Consider the following 13600-nt stretch of genomic DNA (forward strand, 5'->3'; position numbering starts at 1 on the left):
AAATATCATACACACCTCTTCGTAAGCCAGGGTAGATATCGTTTGCCCTCCAGCATCAGAGCTGTGTTGAACCAACCATAGCTGAAACCAGGGAAATGAAAGATAAGGACATAGAAATGGGCTACCATCTGAAATACAGGGGTCCCTTCACTTATGCGGGGCTTTTGTTCCCGGGCTACATGCAGACATGTGGAATCGCATAAAATGGAGAGGGCGTGGTTGAGAGAGGCTGGAAAGCAACTCTCTCTTGGTGGACTCCATCCATCCCATCCACCTTCCTCAAGTGGCAATGCACCCTTTCGAGCGCATGTCCTGCTTGCCTCTGGTGACTGGAATGTTGAGCTGGGAGTCAGAGGGTCAGTGGCACTCTCCCTGTTAGTCTTGGAAGGTGCTGGAGGAGGTTTCTGCAAGTCTATGATTCTATAATAGCCGTCACATCCAGGGAGTGTCATTTATGCCACTGGAATTTACGTCTCCCCCTCCTCATTTTAGTCCTGCTCTAGATGGCCTCCTAGCCCACCAGAGAGGTCGTGTCAGCCTTATCTCACAAGGCAAACACCCAAAACCTAAAGGGAAGAGAGAATTGATCAATACCTGTAGCCAGGGAAGAGCTCAAGCTCTTTCTGTGACAAGGTCCTAAATCCCAAAACGATATTCTTCCATGATGGGTCCTGCAGAGGAGAAAGTATTGTGCCAGTTATAAGGCAACTGAGGGATGAGTCCACATGTCTAAGATGCTCTGGTCCAGTCACCTTGTTCTCTGTGAAAATTGATAATTTGTACCAAATGGCGTCATTTAACTGTGATTCATGCACCACTTCCTGAGCAAGTCATTCAAGAAATTAGAATAGATTCCACTAACAAAGATACCGTAGATGCACCTGAGATGCATTTGGCCTCATGTTCCTACACCTATTGGTTGTGGGTTTCCCCCTCTGCTTTGCAGTGATGCAAAAATAGCCATATTGAGTGTCATACAAATAGGCCATTGAAAGCAATCTCCCATTATCATCTGTCTATGCAATATTCCAGAACTCCTTCTACAAGGAAGACCAAACATCCTTTGAAATAATTGCTCTTATTTAACATCAGTTACTTACCGGAACTGGCTGTGTAAAGAGATTGTATCCAGAGAGCAGAAACAACCCCATCTCCTCAGCTTCTGGTGAATTAATGTGTTGAAGAAGATAATCAAAAGTCTCTTTATTCCAGAGTCTGTCATATTAAATAATACAGTCAGACAATTACACACTCTAGGATTGTACTGTAAATTTTCCTGCAACTTGATGGTCTACCAGAAAACAGAATGGATGAGGGACTTCCGGTCGGCGCCAGCGTTAATGGCGGTCCTCTTTCCGAGCTCCGGAGGAGGACTGCTCTGCGAGTTCGGGTCTGACCCGCTACGGCAAGTGGGGGACCCCTAAAATCACAGGCGCTGAAGCCTGTGAACAAGGAGACTCGGTGGGCACCAGAAGCGCCCCCCTTACTGCAGAAAGAGCCTTTTTAAAGGCTCTGGAACGGCATCGGGAGAGCGCGGTGCTGAGAGTCGCTACCCAGCCCGCAGAGTGAAGCCGCGTCGCCATTGACGGAGAGCGCTGATTCCTTCCTACAAATCTGGGACTGATAAAACCTGTGAGTAAAATTGAACGCTAATTTGGAACCCTTTAAAAGAAAATCCGGCTGAAAACGGGGATGGTAAAAATTAAGGAAGTCTGCCTCCCCTTGACTGCATGACAGCTAAAAGCAACGGAATTTTAAAGCTGCATCCGTATGTGATATTTTTTGACTACTAAAACCTGACATTGAGCTTAGATCTCCCCTCTAGCAAGCAGGGCAGAGGGGAGGAAAAAAGGACATTAAGAACTGCATGATTTATTTAAAAAGAGAAAATTCTTCTGCTGCCTTACTGCCCTGAAGCGGACTGCCAAATAAGGTATTAAAGCACTGAACTGTCTTTAACTCCTGGGAAAGTTACATAGTTGAAGTTTCTTTTGTTACAAAGTTTTTGGACTCTGTTGTTACAGTTTACTGGAGCATCTTGAAATTGTATCTACTGGAAAAGGTGCTGTAAAAGACTTTTACAAGCCTCCTGATATACTTGTCTTTAACTTCTTTGTCTCCGTATTCGGACATTTTGGTTGGCTCCCCCTAGAGGGCTAGAGTAACGGCTGTAACAGTCTAGAACAGTGGAATTTTCCATCAGAGGACTATTCCCGTGGGAACGACCTTGGGACATGAGTGGCTCAGCAGAAGAGATAACCACAAGAGCCAAAGCTAAGCAACAACAATACCAGTAGCAACAACAAAAGAAAAGAGGCTCAATCACTGGTGCAACCCCTATAGGAACAACAGGACAAGAAAAAGTGACAGCTGCCTCCATGGAATCAGTGACACAAGCGCTTCTCAAGATAAACCAGTCTTTGGAGAACTTGACAAAGCAGAGTACAGAAAATACACAGAAATTAACAGAACTAACAGCAAGATTGGATCTGAATACAGAATCTATAAATAAGCTGGTCCAAGAAAACTCCGCAACACGTAAGATTGCAGAGGAAGCCAGAACTATTGCTGGAGAGACTCAACAGAACTTAGAACCGATTGCTAAAAAAGTTTATGAACATGATACAACTCTGGCTTTGTGGGAGTTACAGAGAAAGGAAAGAAATCTGAAATTAAGACTGATTCCCGAGAGCGAAGGAGACAACCTAGTGGAGTTTTTGACATGAGAGTTTGCTGATTTCTGGGAAGACCTGGAGGACGAAGAAATAAAAATAACAACAGCATTCAGACTGGGCAGAAGACAGAACAGAAAGACCCCGAGGGACTGTTTGATTACCTTAAGATCGAAGGAAGAAAGAGACAAAATATTAAAATTACATTACGGAAGGGCCTTGCAAATTGAAAATTCATCTATACAGATTTTTAAAGATATCCCTAAACACATCTTGGAGCTGAGAGCCTTCTATAAGGATCTGGTCATTCTGCTGAAGAAGAACGTCATCCCTTTCAGGTGGGAGTTCCCACAAGGGTTGTCTTTTGACTATAAGGGAAAGAAGGTGAAAATAAAGACAATACAAGACAAAGAAAGATTCTTGGAAAGAAATCAAGAGGATTTACAGAAGGGAACTGTGGACCCAATTGCAGAACAAAGGAGAGCACTAGACATTCTTAATTTATCGTACGGACTTGTTCCAGCACCATCAGAGGAAGAGCAACAACTTGGAGCGGTTGGAGGAGTAACAGAAAAATAACAAGATGGCCCTGCAATTCCTTAGTTGGAATTGTAATGGGCTGAACATGCCTTTGAGGAGACGCCAAGAATTCCACATCTTGAAAAGAGAACAATTGGACTTGATTTGTTTACAAGAAACCCATATAACCAGAGCACACAGGAAACTACTTATAAATAAAAGATTAGGACAAGAATTCATCTCATCGGATAAAGTTAAGAAAAGAGGAGTGGTGATCTATGTAAAAGAAAAATGGGCACCAAAGATGATGTTTAAAGACGAACAAGGAAGATATCTGGCAGTTGAAATAGAAGTACAAGGAGAAAAATACTTAATAGTTGGAATTTATGCACCAAATGAAGGCAAAGCGGAATTTTTCAAGAAACTCCATGAAACTTTGACGGACTATCTGGATTACAATATGATACTCATGGGAGACATGAATGGTGTTGTCTCTACAAATATGGATAAGGCACAAAGACTGACAATCTCCAAGGAAGGGAGACTTCCGAAGACCTTCTTTGAGATGACGGAAAATATGGACTTAATAGATATATGGAGAACAGGAGGACTTCCGGTCGGCGCCAGCGTTAATGGCGGTCCTCTTTCCGAGCTCCGGAGGAGGACTGCTCTGCGAGTTCGGGTCTGACCCGCTACGGCAAGCGGGGGACCCCTAAAATCACAGGTGCAGAAGCCTGTGAACAAGGAGACTCGGTGGGCACCAGAAGCGCCCCCCCTTACTGCAGAAAGAGCCTTTTTAAAGGCTCTGGAACGGCATCGGGAGAGCGCGGTGCTGAGAGTCGCTACCCAGCCCGCAGAGTGAAGCCGCGTCGCCATTGACAGAGAGCGCTGATTCCTTCCTACAAATCTGGACTGATAAAACCTGTGAGTAAGATTGAACGCTAATTTGGAACCTTTTAAAGGAAAATTCGGCTGAAAACGGGGATGGTAAAAATTAAGGAAGTCTGCCTCCCCTGACTGCATGACAGCTAAAAGCAACGGAATTTTAAAGCTGCATCCGTATGTGACTTTTTTATTTGACAACTTAAACCTGACATTGAACTTAGATCTCCCCTCTAGCAAGCAGGGCAGAGGGGAGGAAAAAAGGACATTAAGAACTGCACGATCTATTTAAAAAGGGAAAACCCTTCTGCTGCCTCACTGCCCTGAAGCGGACTGCCAAATAAGGCATTAAAGCACTGAACTGTCTTTAACTCCTGGGAAAGTTACATAGTTGAAGTTTCCTCTGTTACAAAGTTTTCGGACTTTGTTGTTACAGTTTATTGGAGCATGTTGAAATTGTATCTACTGGGAAAGGTGCTGTAAAAGACTTTTACAAGCCTCCTGATATTTTTGTTTTTAACTTCTTTGTCTCCGTATTCGGACATTTTGGTTGGCTCCCTCTAGAGGGCTAAAGTAACGGCTGTAACAGTTCAGGACAGTGGAATTTTCCATCAGATGACTATTCCCTTGGGAACGACCTTGGGACATGATTGGCCCAGCAGAAGAGATAACCACAAGAGCCAAAGCAAAGCAACAACAACAACAGCAACAGCAACAAAAGAAAAGAGGCTCAATCACTGGCGCAACCCCTACAGGAACAACAGGACAAGAAAAAGTGACAGCTGCTTCCATGGAGTCAGTGACACAAGCGCTTCTCAAGATAAATCAGTCTTTGGAGAACTTGACAAAGCAGAGTACAGAAAATACACAGAAATTAACAGAGTTAACAGCAAGATTGGATTTGAACACAGAATCCATAAATAAGCTGGTCCAAGAAAATTCCGCAACACGTAAGATTGCAGAGGAAGCCAGAGCTATTGCTGGAGAGACTCAACAGAATTTAGAACCGATTGCTAAAAAAGTTTATGAACATGATACAACTCTGGCTTTGTGGGATTTACAGAGAAAGGAAAGAAATCTGAAATTAAGACTGATTCCCGAGAGCGAAGGAGACAACCTAGTGGAGTTTCTGACACGAGAGTTTGCTGATTTCTGGGAAGACCTGGAGGATGAAGAAATAAAAATAACAACAGCATTCAGACTGGGCAGAAGACAGAACAGAAAGACCCCGAGGGACTGCTTGATTACCCTTAGATCGAAGGAAGAAAGGGACAATATACTAAAATTCCATTACGGAAGGGCCTTGCAAATTGAAAATTCACCTATACAGATTTTTAAAGATATCCCTAAACATATCTTGGAGCTGAGAGCCTTTTATAAGGACTTGGTTTATCTGTTGAAGAAGAATACCATCCCTTTCAGGTGGGAGTACCCACAAGGACTGTCTTTTGACTATAAGGGAAAGAAGGTGAAAATAAAGACAATACAAGACAAAGAAAGATTCCTGGAAAGAAATCGAGAGGACTTACAGAAGGGAACTGTGGATCCAATTGCAGAACAAAGGAGAGCACTAGACATTCTTAACCTATCGTACGGACTTGACCCAGCACCATCAGAGGAAGAGCAACAACTTGGAGCGGTTGGAGGAGTAACAGAAAAATAACAAGATGGCCCTGCAATTCCTTAGTTGGAATTGTAATGGGCTGAACATGCCTTTGAAGAGACGTCAAGTATTCCACATTTTGAAAAGAGAACAATTGGACTTGATTTGTTTACAAGAAACTCATATAACCAGAGTACACAGGAAACTACTTATAAATAAAAGATTAGGACAAGAATTTATCTCATCGGATAAAGTTAAGAAAAGAGGAGTCGTGATTTATGTAAAAGAAAAATGGGCCCCAAAAATGATGTTTAAAGATGAACAAGGAAGATACCTGGCAGTGGAAATACAAGTACAAGGAGAAAAATATCTAATAGTTGGAATTTACGCACCAAATGAAGGCAAAGCGGAATTTTTCAAGAAACTCCATGAAACTTTGACGGACTATTTGGATTATAATATGATAATCATGGGAGACATGAATGGTGTAGTCTCTACAAATATGGACAAAGCACAAAGACTGACAATCTCCAAGGAAGGGAGACTTCCGAAAACCTTTTTTGAGATGACGGAAAATATGGACCTAATAGACATATGGAGAACAAGGAACCCTCTGGAGAGAGAGGGAACCTTTTTCTCCCAAGCAATGATGACCTGGACCAGAATCGACCAAATTTGGATTACTAGTGGGATGGCTCCAAAGATCAAGAAAATAGAAATCTGCCCAAAAACCTGCTCCGACCATAACGCCTTGAAGATGGAAATGAAACTTACAACAACTGGTCAATTCAGATGGAGGATGAACGACACCCTGTTTAGAGATAAAGAGATTTACATGAAGGCCCAAAAAACTTTAAAGGACTATTTTGAAATAAACCTAAAGGCCGATGTGGAAAAAAGAGTGATATGGGACGCAAGTAAAGCTGTGATGCGAGGATTTTTGATTCAACAAAATTCAATCAAGAAGAGAAAGCAGAATGAGAATGTCAGGGAACTGCCATCGGAGCATCAGGTGGTGGAGGGGCTCAGGGAGGAAGAAAGAGACTCAACAGCTGAAGCAGGCACCAGCAGGGGGAGGAGTGATTCTCTGAGGGAATGTGAGCAGGAGGGAGGGCTCAGGGACGCTTCCAGCGAAAACAGTGGGGAGGTATCTGAGTCTCACATAGGGAGACCTACACCTCGCCGGAAACTGTCACGCCGTGAGTCCAGGAGACGCGTTTCCGTTAAGGAGCTCCTTTGCTGGAAACGCTTCCGCAGACAGCCACTGTCGGACTCTACTAGTGACTAGAGCAGACATGTCTGAGGAGCTCCGTCACACACTGAGGTTTGTGGGGTCGCACAAACTCTGAGGGAGCACGATTTTACGCACAAGCAGCTAATCAATCCCTAACAGCAGTCCGACAGTCTTTGTACGCTGCCTGTGCAAGAGAAAGCATCATGAGCGAACCAACCGGAACCGGAGGAGCTGGGGTTGGGGCTGGTCCAAGCTTGGAAGATAGATACCGAGCGTTGGAGGTCCAACTGGCGCTGCAGACGGCGAGGCTGGAGGAGAGAAGGGCTCAGGATGCAGACAAGAAGGGGAGAGCCACTCAGTTCCCCAGAAAGGTACCAGGATTGGTGCAGAAGTTTGGGGGGGACCCCAAGGATTACCATGCTGTCAGAGCTGCTTCAAGATCCTAGCTCACAGAGGATCACGCTAGCCAGCGGTCATTAAGTAAAAGTCTTTATTGAATTACAGTTTCCATTCTCACGCTGCTGTCTGCAACTCTACGTCTACTAGCTAGATCGGCGAGGCTCCGTCTGAGTCTCCGCCCCGTGCGCACCAACTTAATATCCTAGCCTTGCTCCACCTTTTCCTCCTGACTGTCCTCCTCTGGGTCCCTCTACCCCCCGGGGCTTCTTCCTTCCGGGATTCTTCTGACGCTGACCCGGACCCTTCTGCCTCCTTGCGCCGGGCTTTAGGACCTGGTTCCCTTTCGGGGCTGCTCACTGCGCCGCCTTCCTCTGCATTTGAACTTGGCGCGCGCGCCCAACCTTCCACTTTCCTCTTAACCGTTTCTTCGCTCCCCGATGGAGGTGTGGCCACTCCTGACTCCTGCCCTCCCTCCTGTGGTGAGCTGCCAGCGCTTCCCCCCTGGCTCCTTTCCTCTTCCCTGCTTCCTGGCGGTGACGCTGGTCCCGATTTCCAGCTGCTCCCCCCTGAGTCTCCTCTGGCTCTATCTTCCTGGGGTGCCTCTCTAGATTCCCCCCTTGCCCTGGCCACTGGTGCTCCTTTCTGTGAATCCTCTGATTCACTGGAAAGACTGGGAGATCTCGGGTCGTCGTCATCACTCATCCTTTCCTCTGTCTCCTCCCCTTCGCTCTCTGTTTCCTCCCTTGCCCGTGCCTCTGTACCTAAACCCCTGACATCCATCCCCCCCTCGAAGCCCCCCAGTCCCCCCTCCCCTCCTTCCGGTGCTGGAGCTGGGGGCTGCTGTTGCAAAGGGACGAACGTCGGATATCGGTCGCTTCCCGTGGCAGGCCTCCATCGGAACTCTTCCGGGTCTTCCTCCCTGCTCTCGTTGACGACAGTCACCTCCTCTTCCATCTCTGTGCCGCCGTGCTCGAAACCAGGGTCGTCCCCGAAAATGTCCATGTCCGTCTCTCCCGCACTTCCTCCAGGCGGCGTTGCTCGGCCGGAACAGTCCAGCCACTTCCTGCGGAACTGCTCCTCCGGCCTATCGTCCCACCAATACGAGGGTTCTGAGACAGATCCCGAGGGTGACCCCTCCGGGGAACGGACGTCTCGTGTCGGTTCCTCGTCCGAGTCGAACCCCCTGAACGTGCTGTCCGAAAGCGTGGGCGTGAAAAGCCAGTCGTCGAAAAAGTCCGCTGGCATAGGTCTATGTGGGAAGAGGGCATGAAACTCGTCTTTGAGCAGAGGTTCGTCTAAAGCGTAGCCCGGCACCCAGCTGTTCGCACTGGCCGGGGTGCCCTCCCTGGCGAGAAAGTATTCTACTCCCTCTTCCCCCCATCTGGAGTCCAAAATCTCCGTGACTTCGTTGATGCGCTCCTCCTGTGCCACTCCCGCGTGCCCCGTTCCTTCTCTGAGCGGACTCGGCGCCGTTCCGGGTTCCTGGAACCTGTGCGGTGCCTTGTAGGGAGTGAGCACCGATCTGTGGAACACCGGATGCATTCTGGAACCCTCCGGAAGCGCCAGCCTGAAAGCCACCGGGTTGACCTGCTCTTCGACTTGGTAGGGCCCCAGTTGTTTATGCCCTAGTTTCTTCTTGGCCAACGACCTGGCCGGCACTGCGTGGGCTGCTAACCAGACCCAGTCTCCCACGTGGAGCTCTTCGCCAACCCTTCTGTGTTTGTCCGCTTGTACCTTGTATGCGTGTTTAGCCAGCTCCAGGTGGCGCCGCAGCTGATCGTGGACTTCCTGCAGCTCCGACGCGAACGCATCTGCTGACTGCGGCTCCCCTTCTCCCCTGCATTCCAGTCCCGGGAAGGTTCTAGGGTGCCGCCCGTTGTTGGCGAAGAACGGCGTGACGCCCGTGGATACGTGCTTCGTGTTGTTGTAGGCAAACTCTGCAAGCGGCAGGTAATCCACCCACGTCGCAGGCTGTTGGTTCGCATAACATCTCAGGTACTGCTGCATGATGGCATTGGCTCGCTCCGCTTGCCCGTTGGTCTGCGGGTGTCTCGCCGACGCCAGATTGATCTTGACGTTTAGGAAGCCCATCAGCTTCTGCCAGAAGTTCGAGATGAACTGCCGCCCGCGGTCGGACAGAATAGACCGTGGCAGACCGTGAACCTTGAACACGTGGTCTATGAACAGTTTGGCGGTTTGCTCTGCCGTGGCCACCTTAGCACACGGAATGAAATGCGCCATCTTGGAGAACAGGTCCACCACCACCAACACTGCCGTCTTGCCCCTTGAGCTGGGCAGATCCGTGACAAAGTCCAGAGCCACCCTTTCCCAAGGTTCGACCGGAGTTTGCAGCGGCTCCAACAGTCCAGCCGGCGGTTTGTGCACCGTCTTTGCCCTCTGGCAAGTGTCACACCTCGCCACGTAGTCTGCGACCTCCCCTCTCATTCCAGGCCACCAGAAATCCCTGGCTACTAATTCCACCGTCTTCTCCTTGCCAAAGTGCCCGGCCGTGGGTGCGTCGTGCAGCTGCTGAAGCACCTTGGCTCGAAGTTCGTCACCCGGCACATAGATGGCCCCTTTACGGATGAGCAATCCATCTCGTAGTTGGAAACCGTCGGCCGCTGCCTTGCCCCCTCGCACCTCTGCCATCTTCGTTTGTGCGAAGGAGTCCCCCTGCAACGCTCGCCGCACCGCCTCTAGGTCCACGGTCGCCGCGGCGCACGCCCACACTGTCGGTGCAAAGATGTGCATGGCGGCCGCTGGTGTTGCGTCCTCCAGATACTGTGGCTTGCGGGAGAGAGCGTCTGCCATGATGTTGGTGTCCCCCGGGACATACTCTATTCGGAAGTCGAAGTCCGCAAAGAACTCAGCCCAACGTATCTGCCTCTGGTTCAGGAACTGTGCCGTGCGCCAGTGTTCCAGATTCTTGTGGTCCGTGCAAACCTGCACCGTGTGCTTGGCGCCGATCAGAAAGTGCCTCCACGCCTTGAACGCTGCATGAATGGCCAGCAACTCCCTGTCCCATATGGTGTAGTTCTGCTCGGACTTGCTGAGCTTCCTGGAGTAAAACGCTCCCGGCCGCCACACGCCCTGCTGGTCCTTCTGCAGCAGGACCGCCCCCACTGCTCTGTCCGAAGCGTCTGTCTCCACCCTCATCGGCATGCTGGGGTTGACATGAAGCAGCTGCTCTTCCGACGCGAAGAGACGCTTGAGGGCCTGAAAGGACTGCTCCGCCTGCTCTGTCCAGATGAACTTCTTCTTCTTGGAGCTAAGGGTGTCAGTGATGGCCGCCGTCTGCATCGCGAAGCCCTTGATAAACTTGCGATAGAAGTTCGCAAAGCCGACAAACCGTTGGACCTCCTTCCGGTTGCGTGGGCTCTTCCAATCCAACACTGCTCGAACCTTGGCGCTGTCCATGGCGAGCCCCTTGTCAGACAGCTTGTAGCCCAGAAAATCCACCTCCGGCACGTCAAATTGGCACTTCTCCAGCTTGGCGTAGAGCCTGTGTTGCTTTAGCCTGCCCAGCACTTCCTTGACGTGCTTGTCATGTTCTTGCTGCGACTCCGAAAAGATCAGGATGTCATCCAAGAAACAGACGCACGTCTTGTAGAGAAGTCCCGCCAACACGTGATGCATAAATGCTTGAAAAACGTGAGCGCCATTTTGCAGTCCAAAAGGCATAACTCTGTATTCGTAGGTACCCAGTGGCGTGAACATGGCTGTCTTCCACTCATCACCCTCCCGCATGCGAATGAGGTTGTACGCCCCCCGCAGGTCCAACTTGGTGAACACCTTTCCCTTCCGTACCTTCGCCAGGAGGTCGTCGATGCGGGGCATGGGGAAGTCCGACGGCTTGGTCACACTGTTCAAAATCCTGTAATCCACTACGAGTCTTTTTTGGGGTGTGTCTCGCTTCTTAACAAAGAATACAGGACTGCCCCCCGCTGCCTTAGACTCTCGGATGAAACCGCGCTCCAAATTATGATCGATGAAGTCTTTGAGTTCCTGCAGTTCGTCCTCAGACATGGAATACAGCTTCCCTTTAGGCAGCGCCGCCCCCGGCAGCAGGTCAATTTTGCAGTCATATGGTCTGTGAGGGGGTAGCCTGTCCGCCTCCTTCTCGCAGAAAACTTCCAGAAATTCTGCGTACTTGTGGGGAATCGCTTGCAGCGTGCCTAGCAGCAGCTGTGACTCCTCTTCCTCTCCTTCCTGCCTGGGTACGATGCAGTGTTCAGCACAAAAGGAAGAGCCGAAAACCAGCTGCCTCTGGAACCAAGCCATCGTTGGGCTGTGCTTGTCCAGCCAACTCATGCCCAATACAATGGGCGTGTTAGACAGTTGAGTGACGTTGAAGCTGATGACTTCCCTGTGATTTCCAAGTCGCATCACCATTGGTGGCGTCTGCTTCACCACTTGCCCCCCTAGCAGCTCCCTGCCATCCACAGTGACAACCTGCAGGGGCAGTGTGGCCGGCAGCAACTGCACAGCGTGCCTGTCGACAAATTCCTGCCCTATAAAGTCCGCGTTGCTGCCGGAGTCGATGGTGATTGGCACGTCCATGGTGATTCCATTGGGCAGCTGGAGAGATGCTGTGAGCCTCACTACTGGTTTGGGCGGGAGGGGGTTCACTGGCTGTAAAATCTCTGGGGACTGCGTCACTAACACGTCTGGCTGGGCCCCAGTGCCTCTTCCTCCAGCCAGACATCGTCGTTTCCCTGCTGTGGTCCTCCCTGCTGCGTTGCTGCAGTCACCATTGCTGAGGCTGCAGTAAGCTTGTGGGGCCTCTGGGGACACTCTTTCGCCATATGCCCTGGCTGCTCACAGACGTAACACTTCCTGGTCCCTCTAGGAGGCTTCGCCTTCACTGCTGCCGGTGCTAGGGCTCTGGTTGCTGACTGAGCCCTTGCACCTCCAACCTCCATAGGTTCGGCTCCTCCTCCTGGCGGAGGCGTGGATTGCGCCCGTGCTGCTTCTCTGGGAAAGAAGGAGGGGCCCCCGGCTGGTTCGCGCCCTCCACGTCCTTCGTCCTTGCTCCACGGACGTCCTTCCAGCCTCACCCCCACAGCCAGTGCCCTCTGAACGACCTCCTGGGTGGTTCGGGGTCTCTCCCCCCTCGCTATCTCATCTTTAATCGAGTTGTGCAGTCCCTCCCAAAAGAGGTCTCTTACAGGAGCCGAATCTCTGTCCCATTCCAGGGCGCTGACCAAGGCGAAAAAGCGGGCATGATACTGTCTGACGCTGGCCCTCCCTTGTCTCAGCCCATGCACCTCCTTCCGTGCAAGATCAATGTCAATACTTGATAAGAAACACCCATCCATCGCTTTAATAAAGGCATCCGCATTCTGGAGCGCCGGATCGTTATCTCTCCATAAATTGCGCAACCATGCTTTCGCCTCCCCATGCAGATGGGACATGATGAACCCCACTCTCTCCTGTTCATCTCTAAAGTCTTTATGCAACAGTTGCAGTGCGCACAGTACGTCGGCTCTAAAGTTGGGATACTGTTGCAGGTTCCCATCGAAGTGAGAGAGCAGTCCGCCTGTCCGTCTCGCCAACCCAATTCCCTCCTGCCGGGGTGTTTGCTTTGCCAGTACGTCTAACCTGACCTGGAGATCCCTGCAGGCGGCAGCTGCCTCGTCCTCTCTCTTCCTGGATGCGAGAACCTCGGCGTTCAGTTGTGCCACTGCTTTTCTGAGGTCCTCTATCTGCTGCTCAGCCGTCATGTCTCCTGCCGTTCGTGAGCTCGCTAGTGGGCGCCTGTTTCTCTCCCCTCCTCGAGGCTGCAGATGCCCACAATGTGGGGACGGAGCCTACTGTCAGAGCTGCTTCAAGATCCTAGCTCACAGAGGATCACGCTAGCCAGCGGTCATTAAGTAAAAGTCTTTATTGAATTACAGTTTCCATTCTCACGCTGCTGTCTGCAACTCTACGTCTACTAGCTAGATCGGCGAGGCTCCGTCTGAGTCTCCGCCCCGTGCGCACCAACTTAATATCCTAGCCTTGCTCCACCTTTTCCTCCTGACTGTCCTCCTCTGGGTCCCTCTACCCCCCGGGGCTTCTTCCTTCCGGGATTCTTCTGACGCTGACCCGGACCCTTCTGCCTCCTTGCGCCGGGCTTTAGGACCTGGTTCCCTTTCGGGGCTGCTCACTGCGCCGCCTTCCTCTGCATTTGAACTTGGCGCGCGCGCCCAACCTTCCACTTTCCTCTTAACCGTTTCTTCGCTCCCCGATGGAGGTGTGGCCACTCCTGACTCCTGCCCTCCCTCCTGTGGTGAGCTGCCAGCGCTTCCC

General features: G+C 50.5%; 1 protein-coding gene across 2 annotated transcripts in view; it reads right to left on the reverse strand.

Moving 5' to 3' along the window:
* Positions 1–13600, reverse strand: part of DAO (D-amino acid oxidase) — a 40276-nt gene that overhangs the window by 12386 nt on the left and 14290 nt on the right. The window contains exons 4-6 of one of the 2 annotated variants that reach the window (XM_081168600.1): positions 1101–1162; positions 595–671; positions 16–81 (exon numbers count right to left, since the gene is read on the reverse strand). In XM_081168600.1, the coding sequence (XP_081024726.1) occupies positions 16–81; positions 595–671; positions 1101–1162 (205 nt within the window). Of the gene's footprint in view, positions 1–15; positions 82–594; positions 672–1100; positions 1216–13600 lie in introns of both variants that reach the window. The other variant, XM_081168599.1, reaches the window with a different exon arrangement.

This window comes from Podarcis bocagei, assembly GCF_964188305.1.
Source record: "Podarcis bocagei genome assembly, chromosome: 13".
In the NCBI taxonomy this organism is placed as follows: domain Eukaryota; kingdom Metazoa; phylum Chordata; class Lepidosauria; order Squamata; family Lacertidae; genus Podarcis; species Podarcis bocagei.